At 31.4% G+C, this 21,305-nt stretch overlaps 2 protein-coding genes across 2 annotated transcripts; both read left to right on the forward strand.

Annotated features, from left to right (window-relative positions):
• Window positions 1–6,938: 6,938 nt before the first annotated feature.
• On the forward strand, window positions 6,939–8,134 carry LOC132062946 (putative calcium-binding protein CML19). The gene has a single exon (XM_059455407.1). The coding sequence runs from the start codon at window positions 7,257–7,259 to the stop codon at window positions 7,848–7,850; it is 594 nt and encodes a 197-aa protein (XP_059311390.1). The 5' UTR covers window positions 6,939–7,256; the 3' UTR covers window positions 7,851–8,134.
• A 3,802-nt stretch (window positions 8,135–11,936) lies between these two features.
• On the forward strand, window positions 11,937–12,803 carry LOC132062947 (putative calcium-binding protein CML19). Its single transcript, XM_059455408.1, has one exon. The coding sequence runs from the start codon at window positions 12,132–12,134 to the stop codon at window positions 12,717–12,719; it is 588 nt and encodes a 195-aa protein (XP_059311391.1). The 5' UTR covers window positions 11,937–12,131; the 3' UTR covers window positions 12,720–12,803.
• Window positions 12,804–21,305: the final 8,502 nt, after the last annotated feature.

Below are 21,305 nucleotides of genomic sequence, written 5' to 3' on the forward strand. Positions count from 1 at the left end.
TTAAATTAAAAATTAATAGATAATTGTGAAAAAAAGAAATAGAACTAGGAATAGTGATACCAAATAAGGCTTAGTATCCTACACAATACTTTATTCATTTAGCGTTAAATCCTAATTATGAAGTATAGAAGTCGCATTGATAGTTATTTAATTTGAATTCAAGATTTAAAAGTAAAATGTGAAAAAAGAAGTAAAAACTAGGAATATTGATTACTGATTACTGAATAAGTTTAGTATCTTACACAATACGCTACTCATTCAGCATTAATCCCTACTACAAAACTATTTAATCACCAAGTATAAAAACTGCATCCCTATCATGAAAATGTCAGAACACTTGTTGGTTGTTGCTACTCAAAATTGGTTGCACAACGTTGCCCAAATACAAAGAGGTAAATTTTTTAAAGTGGATTCAAATATTATTGATTTTTGAAATGTAGTTATTTGATAATGTTTAACTAATTAAATTTGCATATGAATGTAAATGAAAATGAAGATGTTAATTAAGACAACTTTATCACAAACAAATTAAAATACACTTGACGATGTATTGGTGTTGAATAAACTGTAAGTTGTCGAAGAATAATATACTTTCATATAATCATATTTTAGAAATGTTAACAAACCGACATACTTATAGGTTTGACTATTAGATTAAAAAGAATTTTTTTAATAAAAAATGAAGGGCTAGCCTGCCTCAGCCCGCGACCCCTCTAGGGTTGGGTTGGGCTAGCCATGTTAAGGCTCTTGTAAATGAAGGGTCGGTCCATCCTAGCCCATCAAATTTCTTGGCCTGTGAGGCTTGGGTTGGGCCGGCCCGTTTGGGTAAAGTTGGGACTATTTTCTCATTCTATATTAATTCTAATTTGTTGTTAAAGAACCCCCTAAGACATCACCCTTTTGATAAAAGTTGAAACCCTAGATTTTTTTTCCTATTCTCACCATCGCCGCAGATGACACCATAACCCTATTATACCGATTTTGCATTTCTTTACTTCAATCTTTCTGAATCTACTGTTTTAAATGTGTTTGAACTTGAGTGGTCTGCAAGCTCAAAAATCTCGTACAACTATCATAGTTAAAGTTGATTAGATGAATCTTTACAATTTATTTTGAACCAATTTAGATCTGTGCTCAATTGAGGTCTATGTTGTTCCAATATTTAAGAAATTAGGTTTGAAATTTTTGAGATCTTTGCATTTTTTCGTTTTTGGAATTGAAGAAACCATTTGGTAATCCTTCTGGCTTTTTGTCCAGCTAGAAATCAAATAATTCCTAGCTATTGTTCTTGGTATGGAGTTTCATGCAACTCATATACAACGGTTCCAGAATTGGAAATTAGAGGTAATAATACTAATGATGATTCTTGTAGTAATAATCTTGAGTTAGCATCGCATGCCTTTTGAATTAGAAGAAAAAGTTGATGTGTTATGAATGCTAAACTTGTTGGAAATTTGTCTATTGTTATTGGGTACCACAAAGAGCTTAGGATTCTATCTGTTCCATTCAATGATCTTACTGGTGAAATTCCTGTTCAGATATGAAAATTAGAGAATCTTGTTGTTCTTGATGTAGAAGCGAACTCCATCGAGGAAAATGTTTCGAGTTATAATTTTGCTGGCTTGAGAAAATTGAGAGTTCTTAACAGAATAAATTACTTGTCTAGAAAAACTCTCTGCAGAAGATTTATAGATATTCTAAATCTTTACGACTTTAATGTAATTGCGTCCTAATTTTGGGTCTAATACTTTTTTCGTGTACTTAATTCATTTTGTTCCCTTTTATTCTATTGTAATGAGAACGTCTTGCTTCAGGGAATCAGTTGTACATGGACTAAAATCAATATTTTTTTAAATCACTTATAAACCCTGGAATAACATTATTTTTTCTGTTTTGCGCTAAATTCAACATACTTAAAAACCTGCATTTTGCTAGAGAAGCTGGAAACTTTTCGATAATTCTGTTAAGCCCCAGGTTAAAAACTCTCAATTTTCTCAAAATTATACCTTGAATGGAATTTCCTTCTACATCAAGAACTACAAGATTCTCTACTTCCCATATGTGAACAGGAATTTCACTGGTGAGATCATTGAATGGAACATGTATAACCCTAAACTCTTTGAGGTATCCAATAACAGCAGACATTCCCAACAAGTTTAGCATTCATAACAAAGCGACTTTTTCTTCTAATTCCAAAGACATGCAATGCTAACTCAGGATTATTAGTACAAAAAGTAGCATTAGTAGTATTACCGCTAATTATCAATTCTGAAACCCTTGAATTTGAGCTGCATGAAACTCCATACCAAGAACAATAGCTAGAATTGTCTGATTTCTAGCTGGACAAAATTCCAAAAGGGTCACCAAATGATTTCTTCAATTCTAACAACAGAAAAGGTAAAGGAATCTTAAAATTTTCAAATCTAATTTCTTGAATATTGGAACAACACGGACCTCAATTGAACATGTATCTAAATTGAAGCGAAATAAATTGTAAAAATTCATGTAATCAATTCTAATTACAATAGCTGTTCGAGATTTTTGAGTTGCAGACAACTGAGGGTCAAACACGTTTAAAATAGCAGATTTATAAAGTTGAAGTGTCAGAAAGAAATTTCCTAAAGTTGAAAGGTCAGGAACATAATCTCATGCAACTCTTAAGGCCAAAGTTTTAACAAAACAAAATCAATCCAAACAACTTTATAATAGGAAGGGAAAAGGCGCAACTATACTCCCTAACTTTGCGATTTAGAATAGATATACCCTTTGTTAAAAAAAGTGATACATATATACCCCTGCCGTTATATAAGTGGTGCAAATATATCCTTTTTGCTGACGGTTTTAAAAAAAAAAATCATTTAGCTTATTTTTTAATTAAAAAAATGTCACGTAGCTTTAAAAAAATAAATCCACCCATGTTTGGTTGTGTCCATTTTTGTCCCCTTTTTCATTACTTATGAGGAAACAGACTAGTTATCTCAAGTTCTCAGCCAATTTTAATCTTATACTCTTATTACTATAAGGAAATTTTGTTAGCAGACACTGTAATGGCATTAAAGAGTTATTTGCAAAGCATTTCTGTTGAATTCTTTTTGGATGTAATTGACAAATATAAACCAGCAAACAGGAATTTTTGCTTTTCTACTTTGTTTTCTTTCTATATTTTGCTCTTGTTATTTAATGCTTTTATGCTTTTGAAGTTTCTTAGAGGAAACAGACTAGTTATCTCAAGTTCTCAGCCAATTTTAATCTTATACTGTTATTACTGTAAAATTATTTACAAGTCTTGTCGGGTTGACAAGACATACCTTCAAGTTACTTTTACATAATTTTTAAACGATAAAACTTAAACAATGGCCACGAAGTGTCATATTTGAGCAAATTGAAGTAATTGCACTGGTTTAGCCTTCAAATGGACTGGTCTTTAATTTTTGACCTTCAAATGGGCTGGTCTTTAATTTTTGTCCTCCAAAAATGACCAAAATAGAACTTATGCCTATAGGGCATAAGTTTTTTAAGGGCGCGGGCATAACTTGTGGATATTATTATGCGGAATTTATGCCTCCCTAGGCATCGATTTTGAAGGGCAAAACTTAACGACCAGTCCATTTGAAGGACAAAAATTAAAGACCAGCACAAAATAGGGACAAAAGTGCAAATGACTCTCTGGATAATAAGATACATAATACATGGTTCGTCTAGTGAGGTCAGCCCACTGGATACCGGTCACGGCCCAAACGTTTTGGGCCTTGACAAGATTATTGCACTCATCCTCTGCTTTTTGCGGTCCTTTTGTGGGGTGGAGCTGTAATATTATAGAGCACCGGAAGGGTATAGTGCGATGGTAAGTACTATTCATTCTTAACAAGAAGTTTTGGGTAGGATTCTTGTTTTGATAATGGAGTCGCTTTTGATAAGGAGTGTTTTAGTCCTAAATGAGACTTTCCGATGCGAATCTAGCTTAATTCGATCCCAAATCAAATACAGAATATCGAGTGGGAGATGAGAAAAACAAGTCACAGTATATAGACTAATGAGAACAATTTGCCCTCTTTTTCCTCTGAAATTTCCTCTTAAATTTCCTCTTCTCGTTTAACATGTTTGCCTATTATTTAGTTATCCTAATCACATGTTAAAGACACATGCTAAATAATGGACTTCAAATATGTCAACGGTATTAACGTTAACCTCCCAATCAAATAATTAACATGGTACATGTGATAAATGATGTAATTGCACACAAAAAAATATAACATTCATCCGATCAACCTTACACGAAAATACTCCTTCTATATTATTATTATTACTTTTTTTCTTTTTGGTATTATTGTCGTTTCATATCTTCTGTACCTCCATGACCTGTTTATTTTTCTTCTTTTCCTCAAATTATTTTTCCTACAATTTTATTTCTACTCCTAATAAAATTCATAATTGACTTCTTTTTTATTTGTAATAAACGAACATTACCGTATATAAATTTGGGTGCATTATAATAATTGGTAAATCCAGTGCATTTCTCTATCTGGATCAGCATATATATGTGTTTTCGAACTTGGTATCTCGTGCATGTGTGTGTAGCGTCATATAGTTATGACATAATTTTGTTAAAATAAATCTTTAAGTAAATAATTATAAATGAAAAAACAAAATACAAATTAGTTTGACTGATCCATACAAATTAATGTGAATGATCAATGTGAATACTCATATTGATGACTTGTTTGTTGAGGTCAACATGAATGGATCTTATATGAACTTACGGAGATAAACATTTCAAGGTTAAATTTGGGAAAAAGAGATATTTTTAGTAGTATTATTTTCTACTTATTTATAATTTGTAATTATACACGATCAATTGACTATATATGATTTTAGATAAGCTTGCTATATATGATTTCAAACACATCATCATTATAATTCCACAAGTGAATACCATTATTTGCCCATTGAAATTAAGGAGAAAACCATTTACAGCATGATGTATGGACTTATGTAGTCAACTTGTCCATGATAATGAGAGGAAGCAACAAGCATACACTTAAATTTCTCAATTTGCGCACTGGAATTTATCTTTTGGGACATTGAATTATTGTCAATTATTATCATAAGGGAACTTTCCAGGGATAAATCAAATCTATCTATAGTACCCTGCATATGATTTAGAAAAAGTCCAATTAAATGTCAATTTTACTGAAAAGATACTAAAAGGTAAAATGCCCCCTGACATAGTCCATCTAGTTGCCCAAATGATAAATCTCATAATTGAGAAATGTTCTACTAATTCCAGCCAAATCCCTTCATATTAGCCTTACTTTTTTTTTTCTTTTCATTTTCATTCGTCGGTGTGCGGTATTCGTATTAAGGCCCGACTAATTTAAATTCACATCGAAAAGTTCCACATTAAGAGTAAAACATTCTCTAATAAAGGCGACTCCGCACCAAAAGAAGACTCCCTTCCAGAGTTCCAGTAACCTTACACCAAACAATAAAAAGAACATTATTTTTTATATGCATTCTATAGAAAAAACTAAACACTAAGACCATTATATGTTTTGTTACATCGAAGATATATGATAGGTCAAAATTCTCCTACCTCACTTGACCCCTTAATTAGACCATAAAGAAAGGTGACAAGGTAACAAACAAGAGTAAAATATGCCAGAAATAGTTTTAAGTTTCTTAGAAGAAAGAAAAAGAAGACACCCCATTGTTCAAACCATGCCTACTCCAAAATTTTAATTATTAAAAAGTAACAAGAAACAACATAGGGAGAGATCACAAATTTAAATAAGATATTTTGTATTTTTAAACCCTCAATTTGGTATGGTATTAGATTAAGAAGATATATAGCTACTTTTCTACAGGCACAGCCACGACAATTTAAGACGCCAATTAGGGCGTTTTTGGTACGTATATGGAGAATTCTTTTTCAATTTTTTCATGTTTGGTTGGTCAATATTCTAGAAACATTTGATATAGGAAAACAAATTTATTAAAAAACTGGAAAATGTCTTCCTCGATGGGGGTAGAACAAAAAGTTTTGTAAGGGTCATTTCACACTAATAGTCTCCTCCACCCCCAAACACCCTACCCACTCGAAAGTGAATTCAGGATGTGAAATTTATGGACTCTTACAATAACTTCAAATTGATATATAAAAATAACTGAGTTCATGGTCAAACACCAATATATAGATAATTAGTGAATTTCTTAGTATATACATGGAGTCCGAGCAAAAGTTATTCGGTTCTTGCGAACACAATTGTGCTCTAGATCCGCCATTGCCACCACTTCCCCACTCCCAATCTGCCCCATGAACACCACAAACCCGCACCCCACCATCCCACCCCCTCGCCCGTCATAGTGTTTGCCTAGAGTACAAAATAATACTTCTAAATAGTATTTGTTTTTTACTTATCAAATACCAAGAAAAAATTACTTTTTCCGTGAAAAGCATTTTCCTCCGTACAAATTATCAAACTGCTCCCTGCAAGCACACCTTTAGGGGTCGTTTGGTAGAAGGTATAAGCTGGGATATCCTAATACTAATTTTTGTACCATGTTTGGTATAAGGTATAAATTAATTAGTACTGGGATATCCCAGCTTATACCTTCTTATCCACTTATGCTGGGATTATTTTATACCTTCTTATCCCACTTATGATGGTATAAAATAATCTCAATAGATGAGATAAATTAGTCCCGGGATTATAATTTTGACTATCTACCAAACGACCCCTTAAAGTATTAAGATAACTTCAACAATTGCTTGCTAAGCTCCAACACCCTGTACACACACACCAAACGCGTAATATTTATTCCACAAGTGTTGTCTCACATGTCACATCATTATCTCATCTTTTATATTTATCGTGTTGGACCGTTTACTTTACAAACTTCAAAAAACCTGTTTTTGTTTTTCTTTTTTCTACAAACAAACGCCGTACAACTAAATGCTGTATTTTTTTTTTTTATCAGCACGAAGTTTCTATACTCTGTATACCCACGGAATTAGTAATCATCAACTATATACTACTGTCTTATAAATGTCCTATTCTTCTCCCTATAGCTAATTCATCACCATATCAATTTTTGTTTTTAGAGCATTCCCAAAAAGTTGCAGTTTTGTAGTAATTAATTGTTTCAAGTTCAACCCTTTTCACACTTTATCATATTCTACCAACATTAATCATCGACTCCAATTTGTTTGAGACTGAAGCATAACCATTTCATTTTAATCTACGTGCAACATATATATGGAGTCTGTTTCTGTACCTAGTGCCGAAAACAAATCCGTTTTCTCAAGATTACGGAATAGGTTTACGCTAGATAAGGCGACTTCTCAGAAGAAAGACGAGGGCCTAACAACAACAACGACAACGACAATTACTACTACTACTGGTCCTCGTCTTTCAGTAAGTAGTAGTAGTAGTAATAATAGTGAATTAGAGAGGGTATTTACGTACTTTGACGAGGATGGAGATGGAAAGGTGTCACCAGCGGAGCTAAGGAGGTGCATGAAGGCGGTAGGAGGTGAGCTGACGGCGGAGGAGGCTGAGATGGCGGTGAGGCTATCGGATTCTGACGGGGATGGGTTGTTAGGATTGGAGGATTTTACAAAGCTAATGGAAGAAGAGAGGAACAAGGAGAGTGAATTGATTGGAGCATTTGAAATGTATGAAATGGAAGGGAGTGGAGGCTACATTACTCCTAAGAGCTTGAAGAGGATGTTGAGTCGACTTGGTGAGTCAACTTCCATTGATAAATGCAAAGCTATGATTAGGAGATTTGATCTCAATGGAGATGGAGTTCTTAGCTTTGATGAGTTCAAAACTATGATGACAACTTAGGAGAAGATTTCAAAACCCAAATATTGCTCCATACTGTATCATTTATGTACATAATTATCTGATCTTAGTTTCGGTGTTTTTTCTTGATTTCTTCCTTCTAAAAAACAATTGTAATATGATGGGATAATACTCCCTCCTTCTCAAAATACTTGTCGTATTTTTCATTTACACGCCCCTTAAGAAAATATTAATTAGGAAGGGTGTAATTAGAAGTCTGTACTCTTTTAATCTTTACGTACATGTATAATTCTTTGGCCATGAGCTTCAATTTGATTATTGAAAAATTATGCTGGATAAGAAAGCATTAATTAGGAAGGGTGTAATTAGAAGTTTGTAATTTTCAAGTCTTTAGAAGCGCTCTAACGAATACATAAAATATCGTTTCAAGTCTTAAGGGAAGTTCAGCTCATTATTTTTGGTCCTAAAAGTTGTTCTAAATTTTGAAGCTTGTGTAAGGACCTGATTGTAATGAAGGTTCTTACTTGAAGAGATATTACTAACTTTTGAGAAAATTGAAATAGGAGAAGACCCCATATTCATATAGCTAGTAACATTTTATTTCACTTAATCATAACATATCTTGACTAATGAGAAATATCTATTTTCGTTTTCCTCTAAATTCCCTCTTCTTGTTTAACATTTCTTCTAAGTTGTGTGTGACCTTTTCTTTTTTTGCCTACTTTTCATCCTCAATACATATTAAGATACATAGAAAATAATATGAACTTCGAAGATGTCAACGTTCTAATGTTGACCTCCAATTAATCACATGATTCCAAGTCATATAGGAGTTGGGCTCCTATGAATCAATTAGAAACATGGTTGTACGTGCATGTGATTTGCCTTAATTATATACAATTGCACACATCTAACATCAAATAGTTAATGAACCTCCTAAGAGCTTAAAGAGGATCGATGTTGAGTCGACTTTTTTTATAATTCTTAAAGCCCGGTAGTCTAATGAACCTCCATTGATAAGTGCAAAGCTATGATTAGGGGATTTGATATGAATGGAGATAGTTTTTTTAGCTTTGATGAGTTTAAAATTATGATGACAACTTAAGAAGTCTCTACACTATAATCTTTATGTACATAAATGTAATTCTTTGGTCAAGTGTTTCTTGTTGATTTGTATAACTTCTTAAGAATCAAGCTTTCAATTTGTATTGCCTCAAATTCAACGTATCAACAACTAAATATCTTGAGATTGACTATCATTTTATTTGTGAGAAGATTCAGAAAAAATAAATTTTCGCTGGCTGCGTGAAGATAGGAGAACAACTAGTTGATTTATTCATAAAAGCATTAAAATGAAAATGGAATTATATCTCTTAAAACGAAAAGGAAATAAGATAGCCGATTTGAGTAAATGTGGAAGAAAAATTTTGAATGATAAATTTTTTTCATATCTTTTTATATTACTAAGACAAAAATATCATCAAAGTTTAATTTTTTCACCGAATAATTTACATTGTGTGATGTTAAAAGACTTCTTTGGTAGGGGGAGGGGGGGATTTTGGTTTTTAGTTTCGGTTTAAAATTTGATGTCCTTGTATTATTGAAAAAGAGTCAACATTTTGTGAAAAGATGGATTTATTCAAAATAGATAATACATCTCTTTCGGGTATATATATCTTTTGAGTGAAAAAGATATATATATATATATATATATATATATATATATATATATATGATTTTCAAATTCATCTAACCACATATAAAAGGCACATTCTTCAATCACTCCATATTTTCTCAACCATTTTAGATTAGATGTCTAAATAAAAAAAGTCGATTAGTTAAAGGGCAACATGAGTTTGGCCTTCTTTCTTGCACCTTGTCAGTTGAAATACTATTTTTCTTAGTGTTCATCTCTAGTAATTTCCACAAGACCACAAATATGTCTTTTTAAATATGAAAATTAACGTCACAAGGGTAAGACTTGAGAGAATTATTTTTCTAAGTTTCCTCTTCTTGTTTTAAGTTGTGCAACCTTCTATTCTCAATTCACAACACAGTTAATGTAGATAGAAAATAATGGATTTCGAAGATGTCAAAGGTATATGATTGACCACTAATCCCATTATTCCAAGTCATTGGAGTTGGGCTCCCATGAATCATCAATTATAAACATGGTGCATGTGATGTGCCCTATATACAATTGCACACATCAAATATCAAATAATTGATGAACCTTACATGAAGTTACTCTCTCCATATTTTATTTCTGCATTATGCCTCCACTTAAAAATCAGTCAAGTATCAGCTTCAAAAAATTAAAAGGTATCTTTACAAAGAATTGTTCATTATTGAGACTCCACCAAAGTGTATCGGGCTTCGCAGGTTGTGAATTTCTTGCTCAGATAGTAGATGACTCGTTCTTTCTTTCAAGTCTCGTCGTGTTGAACCAACACGCATCCAAAAGTATTGTCTGATACCGACAAGTATAGGAATAACGGGCTTCCCGATCTTGGAGGAACTAGCATCGATGGGTTGGAAAGATACCTCTTAATGGTGTCAAATGCCTTTTGACACTCTTCAGTCCATTATGTAGAATTGTTCATTATTGAGACCAATTAACAGTAATGTCCCTTGACAATCATAAAATTAAAGTTACTAATAGTTGTCACTTTTCAAAACTAAAATGCCCTTTTGTCACTTCTCCTAACATCAGGCGGTCTAAGTGAAAATTGCACAAATGATAAATTTTCAAAATTGAGATACGTTCACGACTCTAGGATTTAAAGTTTATGAATCTTTATAACAATCTCAAGTTACAATATCATTAACCTGATTTACAATCAAATATTTATAAATACTTAATAAATTTCGTTATAGAAACTATGAAAAAATTATTGAATTCTCCAAAACTTGTATATTATACACTAGCTCCGCCTTTGACTTTGTCCACACAACCCAAGTTCCTTGACCCTATTTAAGATATGCATTTTATAGAAAAATAAACTAAACTAAATTAATAACACCATAAATTAATTCAAGACCCTTGTGGGTTTGGGATGCTAATTCCTTTTTGTTATATCTATAAAAGACATGTTATAGTTCAACATTCTTCTACTTCACCATTTGTAACACAATGGTGTCGGTGGTGAGGTGGGGAAGACGAAATAAAAAGGTGTAGAAAATGAAAAAAGTGAAAAAATATTATCTAACACGTGGCGGCCTGAGCAAAACACCACTTTATGAATTGTCATTTCTATATATAAAAAAAAAAAAAAAAAAAAACGTTTTCTATTTGGGGCATGACACACATGCAATCACATATGTCAATCATCAAGATAACACCAAGAAAAGCTTCCTCACTCCCGTCAAGACACTTGGGTCAACTCATCCACTAAGGCTGTATTAGCAATTTAGCAAGTATCGATAGAGTTAAAGTTCTAGTTACAAGTTTGATAAAATTAAATAATTTTAGTTAAAATTTTGTAATTATATTAAAGATTATACTGAATTTATAAAAAATACTCCCTTCGTACCAAAAAAATTAGCACTTTTTGATTTTCGAAAGTAAAACGAGTGTTTTTTTACAGTAATTTTTTTATATGTCTTTTAAATATTTTAAATTATTAATCATGGTGACTTATAATACTTTATACGTAGTTTTCAAATATGTAAATTTTATTTTTAAAAAATTAAAAATTCTATATTGAAATATATGGTCAAAATTAAAAAGATTGGCTCTCAAAAAGCGAAAATGTCAATTTCTTAGGACAGAGGAAGTAATTAATTCAAAATCTATTAATATATCTTTTGAGAAATTTAGAACTCTTGAATCCGTTTTTTATGACACCTTCAAGATAAGGCCACAAAACCATGCCTTAGTTCTGTCTCACGTCATTGTCATCTCTTCACCATTTCTGATTTATCAATTGTTTTATTATCCTGTTGACCGTCTACTTTTCAAACTTCTACTAAATTATTTTAATCAAGAAATATCCAAATGCCACATTTTTGTTCCTCCCCAATTCCCAGGATGAAGTTTCCATAAACGGTAAGCCCACGGTATCTGATCAACTAATTCCACACTCTGTCCTTCAACCCCCCAGACTATAAATTACATATCACATTATTCTTCCATCATAATTACAATATCTATTCTTGTTTTCTTTCTAGAGCTTTCAACAAAAAAAGTTTCCCAAGTTTTCTTTGTTTCAAGTTCAACCTTTTTTACATTCATATCATTTTCTACTTATATCCAACTTTCTTGTAAAACAAAAAAAAACAAAAAAAAAAACAAGATAAAGTACACTAAACGTACTTGTAAGCATGTGTATGGCATCAGTTTCTGTTTCCACGGCTGAAAAAAAATCTTTTTTCTCAAGATTACGCAATATGTTCAATCTCAGAAGAAAAGAAGAGAAGAATAAGATGATGATAACAACAACAACAACTGCTACTACTAGTGATCATCGTCTTTCGATCAGTAGTAGTGGTAGTAATAATGGCGAGTTAGAGAGGATATTTACATACTTTGACGAGGATGGAGATGGAAAGGTATCACCAGCAGAGCTAAGGAGGTGCATGAAGGCGGTAGGAGGAGAACTGACGGCAGAGGAGGCGGAGATGGCGGTGAGGCTATCGGATTCTGACGGGGATGGGTTGTTAGGGTTGGAGGATTTTACAAAGCTAATGGAAGAAGAGAGGAATAAGGAGAGTGAATTGATTGGAGCATTTGAAATGTATGAAATGGAAGGGAGTGGAGGCTACATTACTCCTAAGAGCTTGAAGAGGATGTTGAGTCGACTTGGTGAGTCAACTTCCATTGATAAATGCAAAGCTATGATTAGGAGATTTGATATCAATGGAGATGGAGTTCTTAGCTTTGATGAGTTCAAAACTATGATGACAACTTAGGAGAAGATTTCAAAACCCAAATATTGCTCCATAGTATATACTGTATTATTTATGTACATAATTATCTGATCTTAGTTTTGGTCTTGTTTTTTCTTGATTTCTTCCTTCTAAAAACAATTGTAATAGGATGGGATAATACTCCCTCCGTCTCAAAATACTTGTCGTGTTTTTCATTTATACACCTCTTAAGAAAACATTAATTAATTAATTATTAATAAGATAACTTCAATCTTTAATCATATATAATTCTTTGGCCATGAGCTCAATTTGATTATAAGAATTATGTCCTTTATGCATTCATTACAATAGTTTACCATATGTACAAATCCAAATTACTCAATGCCCAAAATATTACGCCGAACATCACAGCTCAATTCGGCATGGCAATAGATGACCCCAAGGGCGTTTGATATGTGGAATAAAGATAATAGTTTGTATATAACACAAGTTGCTAAATATTTAATCCTGCGATTATATGGAAGTTATGAGTATTAACTAGTCCACGTAATTAGTTTATTCTCTCTGTGCTAAATCTCGGAATTAACATCATCATCTTCATATAAACCACCATGCAAGATTAATTAGTTAAACATTTTCCTTCTTTCATCCTTAATAATATTACCACCTTGAATTAAACGACCCTAATATATTACCATATACAAACACACATAATCAAAGGCGCCAATTATAAAAAATTACTTCAACAAATTAAAAGCTTCTTTACCAACAGTGGCCTCTTGTTTGTACCTTCAAGATAAGAACATTCCACATATTTCTGTCTCACATCATTATCAATATGTCATCTGTTTTCATTTATTATTTATAAATATTACTAGTATTTTATACCCCGTTGACAGTTTGCTTTTCAAACCACTATAAACTAAACTTGCTTTATTTGTATTTCTTTTTGTATCTAGAAACAAAACAAATGCCCCATTCTTTTGTGCATACATTACAATGCGTATCCTTGAAGGATGCACTTATTTAAGTGAGATTGCGACCTTATAACCCATAAATTGGACTATTAAATTTCTCTAGATCAAATTCTCTGAATTTGCTCTTTTTGTTTAACATATTTCTTCCAAGTTGTGTGACCTTCTTTTGCCTATTATTAATTCACCCTGATCAGTGATCAATACATGTTAAGCTACATAGAAAATAATGGACCTGATCAAAACGGTCTAAGTTGACGTCCAATCACATGATTTCCAAGTTATAGGAGGTGAAGTGTATATAAAAATCATTAGCTCCTACCAATCAATTACTCCACTAACACGGTTCACGTAATTATTTGCCTTATTATTGCACACTTAAAAATATCAAATAGTTTGATGAACCTTACATGAAGTTGCTCCTTCATATTTAATGCATACATACCTTCTTCCTTTACTTTTGTTTCTTTATATTCCTTCAATTTTATTAGATGTCTTCATATTATGGCATTCATACTTTACATTGGCAATTTGCCATCTCAACTAACTTTTCAACATAAGTGTTCACTAGAATATAAGGATCACATGAATCTTTACATTTCTTGGACGTATTCTAACGGAATTCAGATTTGTCATCTACTATTTTAAAAAGGTTTAAATTTTCTCTGTTATACTATTAACAAGAATGTCTTTGACCTCCAGTAACAGTTGTGGGAGGTGGAAAAAAAATCTGATAATTTTTTTATGCCGCTTGAAATATTGTCTCTAACTCAATTATCTTTTCCCCTTATTTGTATCAAATTTACCCCTTTACTATTCGATTTGAAGCATTTTACCCTTCTACTATTCAAATTGAATTAATTTACATTCTTCCGCAGTTGTCCTATATCCTTAATTAGCCAATAGAAAAAGAAACAAATTCAAGCTAAGTGTAATCGTACTAAAATAGAAGTAGAAAGTAGAAACTCAAAGAGAAAACTTTAATTATGGATGAAAGAAAGGACACTATTTTGGATGTTGCCACAAAAGGTAAGTATATATGAAAAAGAAACAAGAAACAAATCTATATATAATATAAAGCTAGGCATAGACAAGGTGATGTGGCACCTCTCTATGGCCTCTAATGATAGTTATCTTTTTTCTCCTTTTTTTGACATTTCTCTCTTGATTCACTCTATTTACTAAATAAAATAATAAAAGTTCCATTTGTACCATAATAAAGACTCATCAGTCATCACTTATCACTGTGTCATATAATTGCATTTGCTGTCAAAGGTGTTTCTCATTCTCAAACAGTTTTCTCTAATTAATAGTATTTGTATTCGTAACCGAATTTCATTTTCGTAACATTCAGTTACAATAATATTTAATATATATAATAATCCTTCACAATTGAATTGATAATTAATTCTTATGCCTTTTGATATTCTTTTTTATGCACTATATATAGGTTGTAAGTCAATCTTGTGTCTGCATACTCAATTTGTAGTCTCTAACATACTTTTCATTGGTATTTAAGAGTAGGTTACTGGAGATGAAAACTTCAAGTCGTTCTTCTAATGATGTAATGATCTAAAAGTTCTTAGTGTCTTGCCGTCAGTTCAAATAGTTGACAAAAACTTGGATTGATTAATCCTTGGATGTGGCATCTCTCCTTGGTCATAATCTCTAAGAGTTGTGAGCGGAAGATTGAGGATAATCAACAACGCTATCTGTTTATCAAAATATTTTTTCCTTTTTAGTTTTTTGATTGTATGAGTGTAGTTCCTTTATCGAATCTGTTAACGATTAGATCATCAGTGATTTAGCGTTTTTTTTCTAAAAAAGATTTAATAACTGGGCATTTTGCAGTGGCAAAATTTTGAAAGAAATTGTCACGCCTATTTTCCGAACCATGGCTATTTTCGCGGAAACACGGCACGTCGGTGCCTTCCGCATGTGACCGAGCGAAAGAACACATATATTGCTGAATCATCATGAGGCATATATATGAGCGAGAATATAACGTGAATTGGTTCATGATGAGCCTTTATAAAACGTAATAAGTCATAATACTTAATAAAATTACTTGTTTAAACATGAGTGCGGAAATAACATGAATGAGCCAAAAATGGCTATGACGACTCCGTAAAGTTGACAGAACATAATTATTTGTCTAGTCTATGAAACCTCTATCATGAGTCCGACCGGAAAACATGTTTGCTTACAAGGCCTAGAGAAAGATTTTCACCCTTAGATGCATAACTAATTATAAAACAAAGAGTTGACTTGTTAAACCCTCAACACATGAGATGGGGGCTCACCAATAAGCTTAATACGAGTCTTCGTCCTCCAATCACATGAGCAGATATGAGTCGTCCTGTAAATTAGTACCTACCAATTATTGTGAAATGGTACATGGCCCACACGGCAATAGAAAGGTTTATTTTTATCACATTGAAGTACTGGTATGTAAAGCAACCGAATGAAATAATATGGGTTTTCACATGGGATAACATGATAAGATTTTTACATATTATTTGAAACCTGGACATGAACAAAGAGCATGAGCATGAATACATACATACATATATATATATATATATATATATATATATATATATATATATATATATATATATATATATATATATATATATATAACATACGTAAAACATGATAAGTAGGGAGAAGAGATTTCATAAACCGATCATGGATATCACCACGTGAAAAGTACGTGGAGTCTTTATGTACCAAGAGCGTCGCCGGAAACTTTTTCCAACAATGTGTCATTTCCTTGGTACCTTGCATTGAATATGTAACGTGCCTTATGGATCCATTCAGTGTAAAATTATCGAGGTATCGTCCTAACTGGGCGGCAGCGATCCTTGTCCTACTAAAGTTACATAGTTTCAGGCTATCTGAGCCTTCTCAAAGGATTCGTGCAATACTCCCAAAAACATGAACATAATATAAAAGGCTAGAGAAGTGATATTATTTTCGTGAATTAACTTGTACTTGTCTTGTAATCATGATTTCACGAAATAACTTATAATCATGGTTTCATGAATTAACTTGTAAACATGGTTTCATGAACTAACTTGTAAACATGGTTTCATGAAATAACTTGTATTTAGATGTGTAAATATCTTAGTCATGGCATGAACATAGTTATAAAATACAATTGCATGAAAACTTGTAAACATGTACCTTATTTCATGAAATAAGCATTTTTGTTTAAAAACAAGTTGACAAAGATTAAAATGCAAGCAAAGAACCCATTAGGATATGCAAGATAAATTATTAGTGGTTTTTAGAAGAGTTACTAACGAAATCTCAATAATCATAATGGTATCAAGAACACAATGATAGAATAATAGCAACTCAAACATAATATACAACACTAATGATTGGACCTAGGGTTATTACAGTGAAGAGCATAGCTTACTATTTTGAGAAAATAGAATAGGAGAAGACCCCATATTTAGTGCAGAGAATCATAAATTATGGATTATGAACATATCTTGGGGAAGAAACAATTTTCGTGTTCCCACACGTAGATAACATAACTCTACATACCTTACCTCGCTCCAAAAATGTCTGAATTAAAAATGACCAGAGATACAAGATTTCCAAAATAATTGAATTCTATGAACTCAGTCAACGATTATAATCCTATTGACTTGAAAACCTTATGTTAAGAATGATGAATTCTTTTAATGATCTCTGAACATATGTTGGAATTGACTTGATTGCCTATAATTATATAGGCACACCTTATCAAAGTTTCTTGAAGGTTGGGAGAGAAGAGCTTAGTCCTTAGGACTTGAGAGACTTGGCCAGTTCAAATTTAATGAACCTCCATTGAAATCCTGCAAAGTTTAAAACGGGATTTGGGGAAAGAATATTAATGAAGTTTGTGTGTCTTTATAATGTCGTGGTGACAACTTAGAATGTCGCGCACTAGGGTACTTCCGTGTACAGTGATAAATTCTGTAATATTGATAACATCCTCTCCGGTGCGCGATCGCGCACCTTAACATATCAAGACTTCAATTTGTACAAAAATTCAATTGTATAACTTCTAATATAACTATCTTCCGTTTGAGCTCCATAATATATGGTTGGAAAGGTATTTCAAAGGCCTACAACTTTCATGTTTTGAGTTTTCTCAAATTCCTAACGTCACTACCCGAAAACGGCCATAATGTACATATTATATCTCTAAAGACGAATAGGTCTAAATGCCTTAAGAACTTCACTTTTTTGTTTGACTTCAAAACGACACGTTTATCACCCGAATGGATTCATATAGCTAAAATATGATCTTTATACTAGTTTCATACGTTCACATCTTTATTCAAGAATAGCTCGGATTTACGGGATATATACCGATATAATTTATGAATGTATATATAAATGATAAGAATTGCATAAAATCATTATAAGTTGCGTTGTGTATGCTGATCTATTCGTCTTAGTTTTTCCTTGTGATCTCCCTTTGTATTTTGCTCATTCTCTTCCTTTTCTTTCTTTTAGCATTTTTTGTTTTACTTTTTTCTATGACGAAATTGCTTTGTAGATTTATAGACTGGTTTCTGAACATGCATATCCACTTTTGAGTATTTCAAAACAGTTTAACAGAAAAAGTCAAGATTGAATAGCACAACTTATGCTACAAATATTGTTAGATCATGTATTTAGCAAGAATACATAAGAGAAATATGGTGGTGAATTTACATCTATATAAAAAGTAATGCACTCCTCAAGGATAAAGGTCAAAACGGTTCAACTCTCATTAGTATTCTCATGTGTAGTGGTGCTTGAAGGAAAAAAAAATGTATCATTAGTATTCTCATGTGTAGTGGTGCTTGAAGGAAAAAAAATGTATTGTAAACAGTAATAACCTCAATTATAAAATGTGGGTGACTTTTTTTATATGTAAGTTTTCTTAAAAAGTGAATCAAATACGACTCAAATGCAATCTTATATCTTAAGCTTATGTATACTCAACGTTGATCTTAATTGGAACCGATTTTAGAATGACATAATGTACACCGTGTATGAAGTTGAAATTTTTATACTTTATAGACTCATCAATAGAAACGATAAAGTTAATCGAAAAAGTAGTACTGTTCTAATAATTCAAATATTGCTTCTTCTAACCGATCGAGATACGTGTGACAATGCCAAATCTTTTATTAAGATGGAGTAATACCTAGATGGACCCTTAAACTCATGAATTTTTAAAGGTATTCGATATAAAAAATAGTTATAACAGACACTTAAACTTACAAATATCATTATTTTTACAATCCAATATTTTTGTAAAACAAAACTATATTTTCAAACATAATCTACAATTTTCATGGCCAAACAAGCCCTAAATATATCACAAAATTTTTTTTTTTAAAATGCAAAATATAAGGCATAAAGCATATACTATGTAGATATAAATGTGCACTTAAACCAATAAATACTGATTTGATCGCAACTTTTTGTGACATTTTCAATAAACTCGGATTTTTTTTTTTTTTTTTACACTTGAATAATTAAAAACTTGCTATTTTACAATAACTTTAATATCTATAAATGAATAAAAAAAAATTTCAAATTAAGAAATTTTTTTTTTTAAGGATTTTCTTTCCGCTTATTTCTATTTTCTTAATTTGAAATTTCTTTTTTTAAGGATTTTTAACACAATGGTTAAAGTTATTGTTTTTTAATTATTCAACGTAAAAAAAAAATCCGAGTTAATTGAAAGTTGTAAAATTGCGATTAGCGAGTATTTATTGGTTTAAGAGCACATTTATAGTCTCATGTATATGCATTTGTTTATTTTTTGCATTTTAAAAAAAAATATTTTGTGATATATTTAGGGCTTGTTTGGCACATGAAATTCTGATATGTTTCAAAATAAAAAGACATTTTGTTTTCAAAACAACTTGGGCTGAACTCAAAAAATACAATTTAGCAAGTTTTTAGAATTAAAGTTCTAGTTCCCCAGTTTATAAATCTTACAATACATTAGATAAAATTTTAAGTAATTATATAGGTATTAATTTATAAAATAAACTTTCTAATCATTGGTTGGAGAATACTTGAGATATTTGGTGACAATAACAAATTTATTAATTTAAACATATATTTATATATTATATCACTATTAAGTTTCACTTTTAGATGATTTTTTTTCCATCTTATCGCAATTTACTAACCTTTGGGGTCATTATCCTATTATTTAATTTACGTTGAAATAATCTTAATGTCTATTTACATGAATTCATTTTTTTATTTTTAATATCTGAATATTAGGAAAAATTATTGATAAGTTCAATCATCATTAAGTTTTTTTATGCGCACCTTCAAGAAAGACAGAAACAAATTTAAGCTAAGGTAGAGATATGCGTCAATTTGGCATGACACTTATTGATGACAATATAATATACTGTTACTTTTCTGGAAAATTAATTATAGGGAAAATGCTATCGCTTGGAGCTAGTCAAAAGCAAAACAAGGTTATAATAGACTTTTTAAATTAGTTGTACGAATTCTCCCATGAGAGTTTGGGTATTTAGCACTATCCAATAATATTTGTACTAACATATTTTGACTATTGTATAGAAGATTAAATTTTCGGAAACCTTCCTCGAGATTTATCTTTCTTATTTTGATTTTTCTGTAACAAAAGTTAAATTTGTAATTTTAAGATAATACTTCCTCTGTTCACTTTTACTTGTCCAAAGATTTCAAAGATAAATTTTCACATGTACTTGTCACTTTTAGCATATCAACATAAGACAATTTTTTTTGTTTACCAACAGTATTAATTACTCATTTCAAATCATTTTTGAAATCCAATTAAAAATTTCACCAATTAATATGGGTACATTGATAAACTATGCATTTCATTTATTATTTTTTAAACAGCATAAAAAGTCCAAAGTAGACAAGTAAAAGTGAACGAAAAGAGTAATATTTATGTAAATCCCAAAGTGCACTTTTGTGACCTTAAAAGAGTTGTTTGTTTCGCAAACTAAGTTATCTCGTGATTATAATCCTGAAATTATAATTCTAGACTAATTTATCCAACCTGGAAGGTGGGATAGAATAATAGCAAAGCTTGATGGGATATCCAAGACTAAGTTTGGAATAAATTTTATACCCCTCCGGTCACTTTAATTTACTGTCCAATATTATAAAAATAGATTTTCACTTTTACTTGTCACTATTTATGTACATAAGAAATCTGACAATTTATTTTTTTTCGTTTTACCATAGTATTAATTACTCATTTTAAATTATTTTTCAAATCCAATAAAAATATGCATCAATTAATATGGGTACATTAATAAATAATGTATTTCATTTATTATTTTTTAAACAGCATGAAAAGTTCAAAGTAAATAAGTAAAAGTAAACTATCAGAATAAGATATATGCCAATCCCTACTCCCACTAGCCTCACACACACACACACACGTACTCTTTAATTGTCTTCAAGATAAGACTTTATCCTAAAAACCAAACCTTAGCTCTCGTAGCGTGTTGCCTGTTTACTTTTCAAACTTCTAGGAACCTGTTTTTGTTTTTATTTTCTATAAACAAAAGGTCGTACAAGTTTCAATACGTGGTAAGCCCACGGAATATTAAATACTACTTTTCTGCTCTCTCTT

Source organism: Lycium ferocissimum, chromosome 7 (assembly GCF_029784015.1).
Source record: "Lycium ferocissimum isolate CSIRO_LF1 chromosome 7, AGI_CSIRO_Lferr_CH_V1, whole genome shotgun sequence".
In the NCBI taxonomy this organism is placed as follows: Eukaryota; Viridiplantae; Streptophyta; class Magnoliopsida; order Solanales; family Solanaceae; genus Lycium; species Lycium ferocissimum.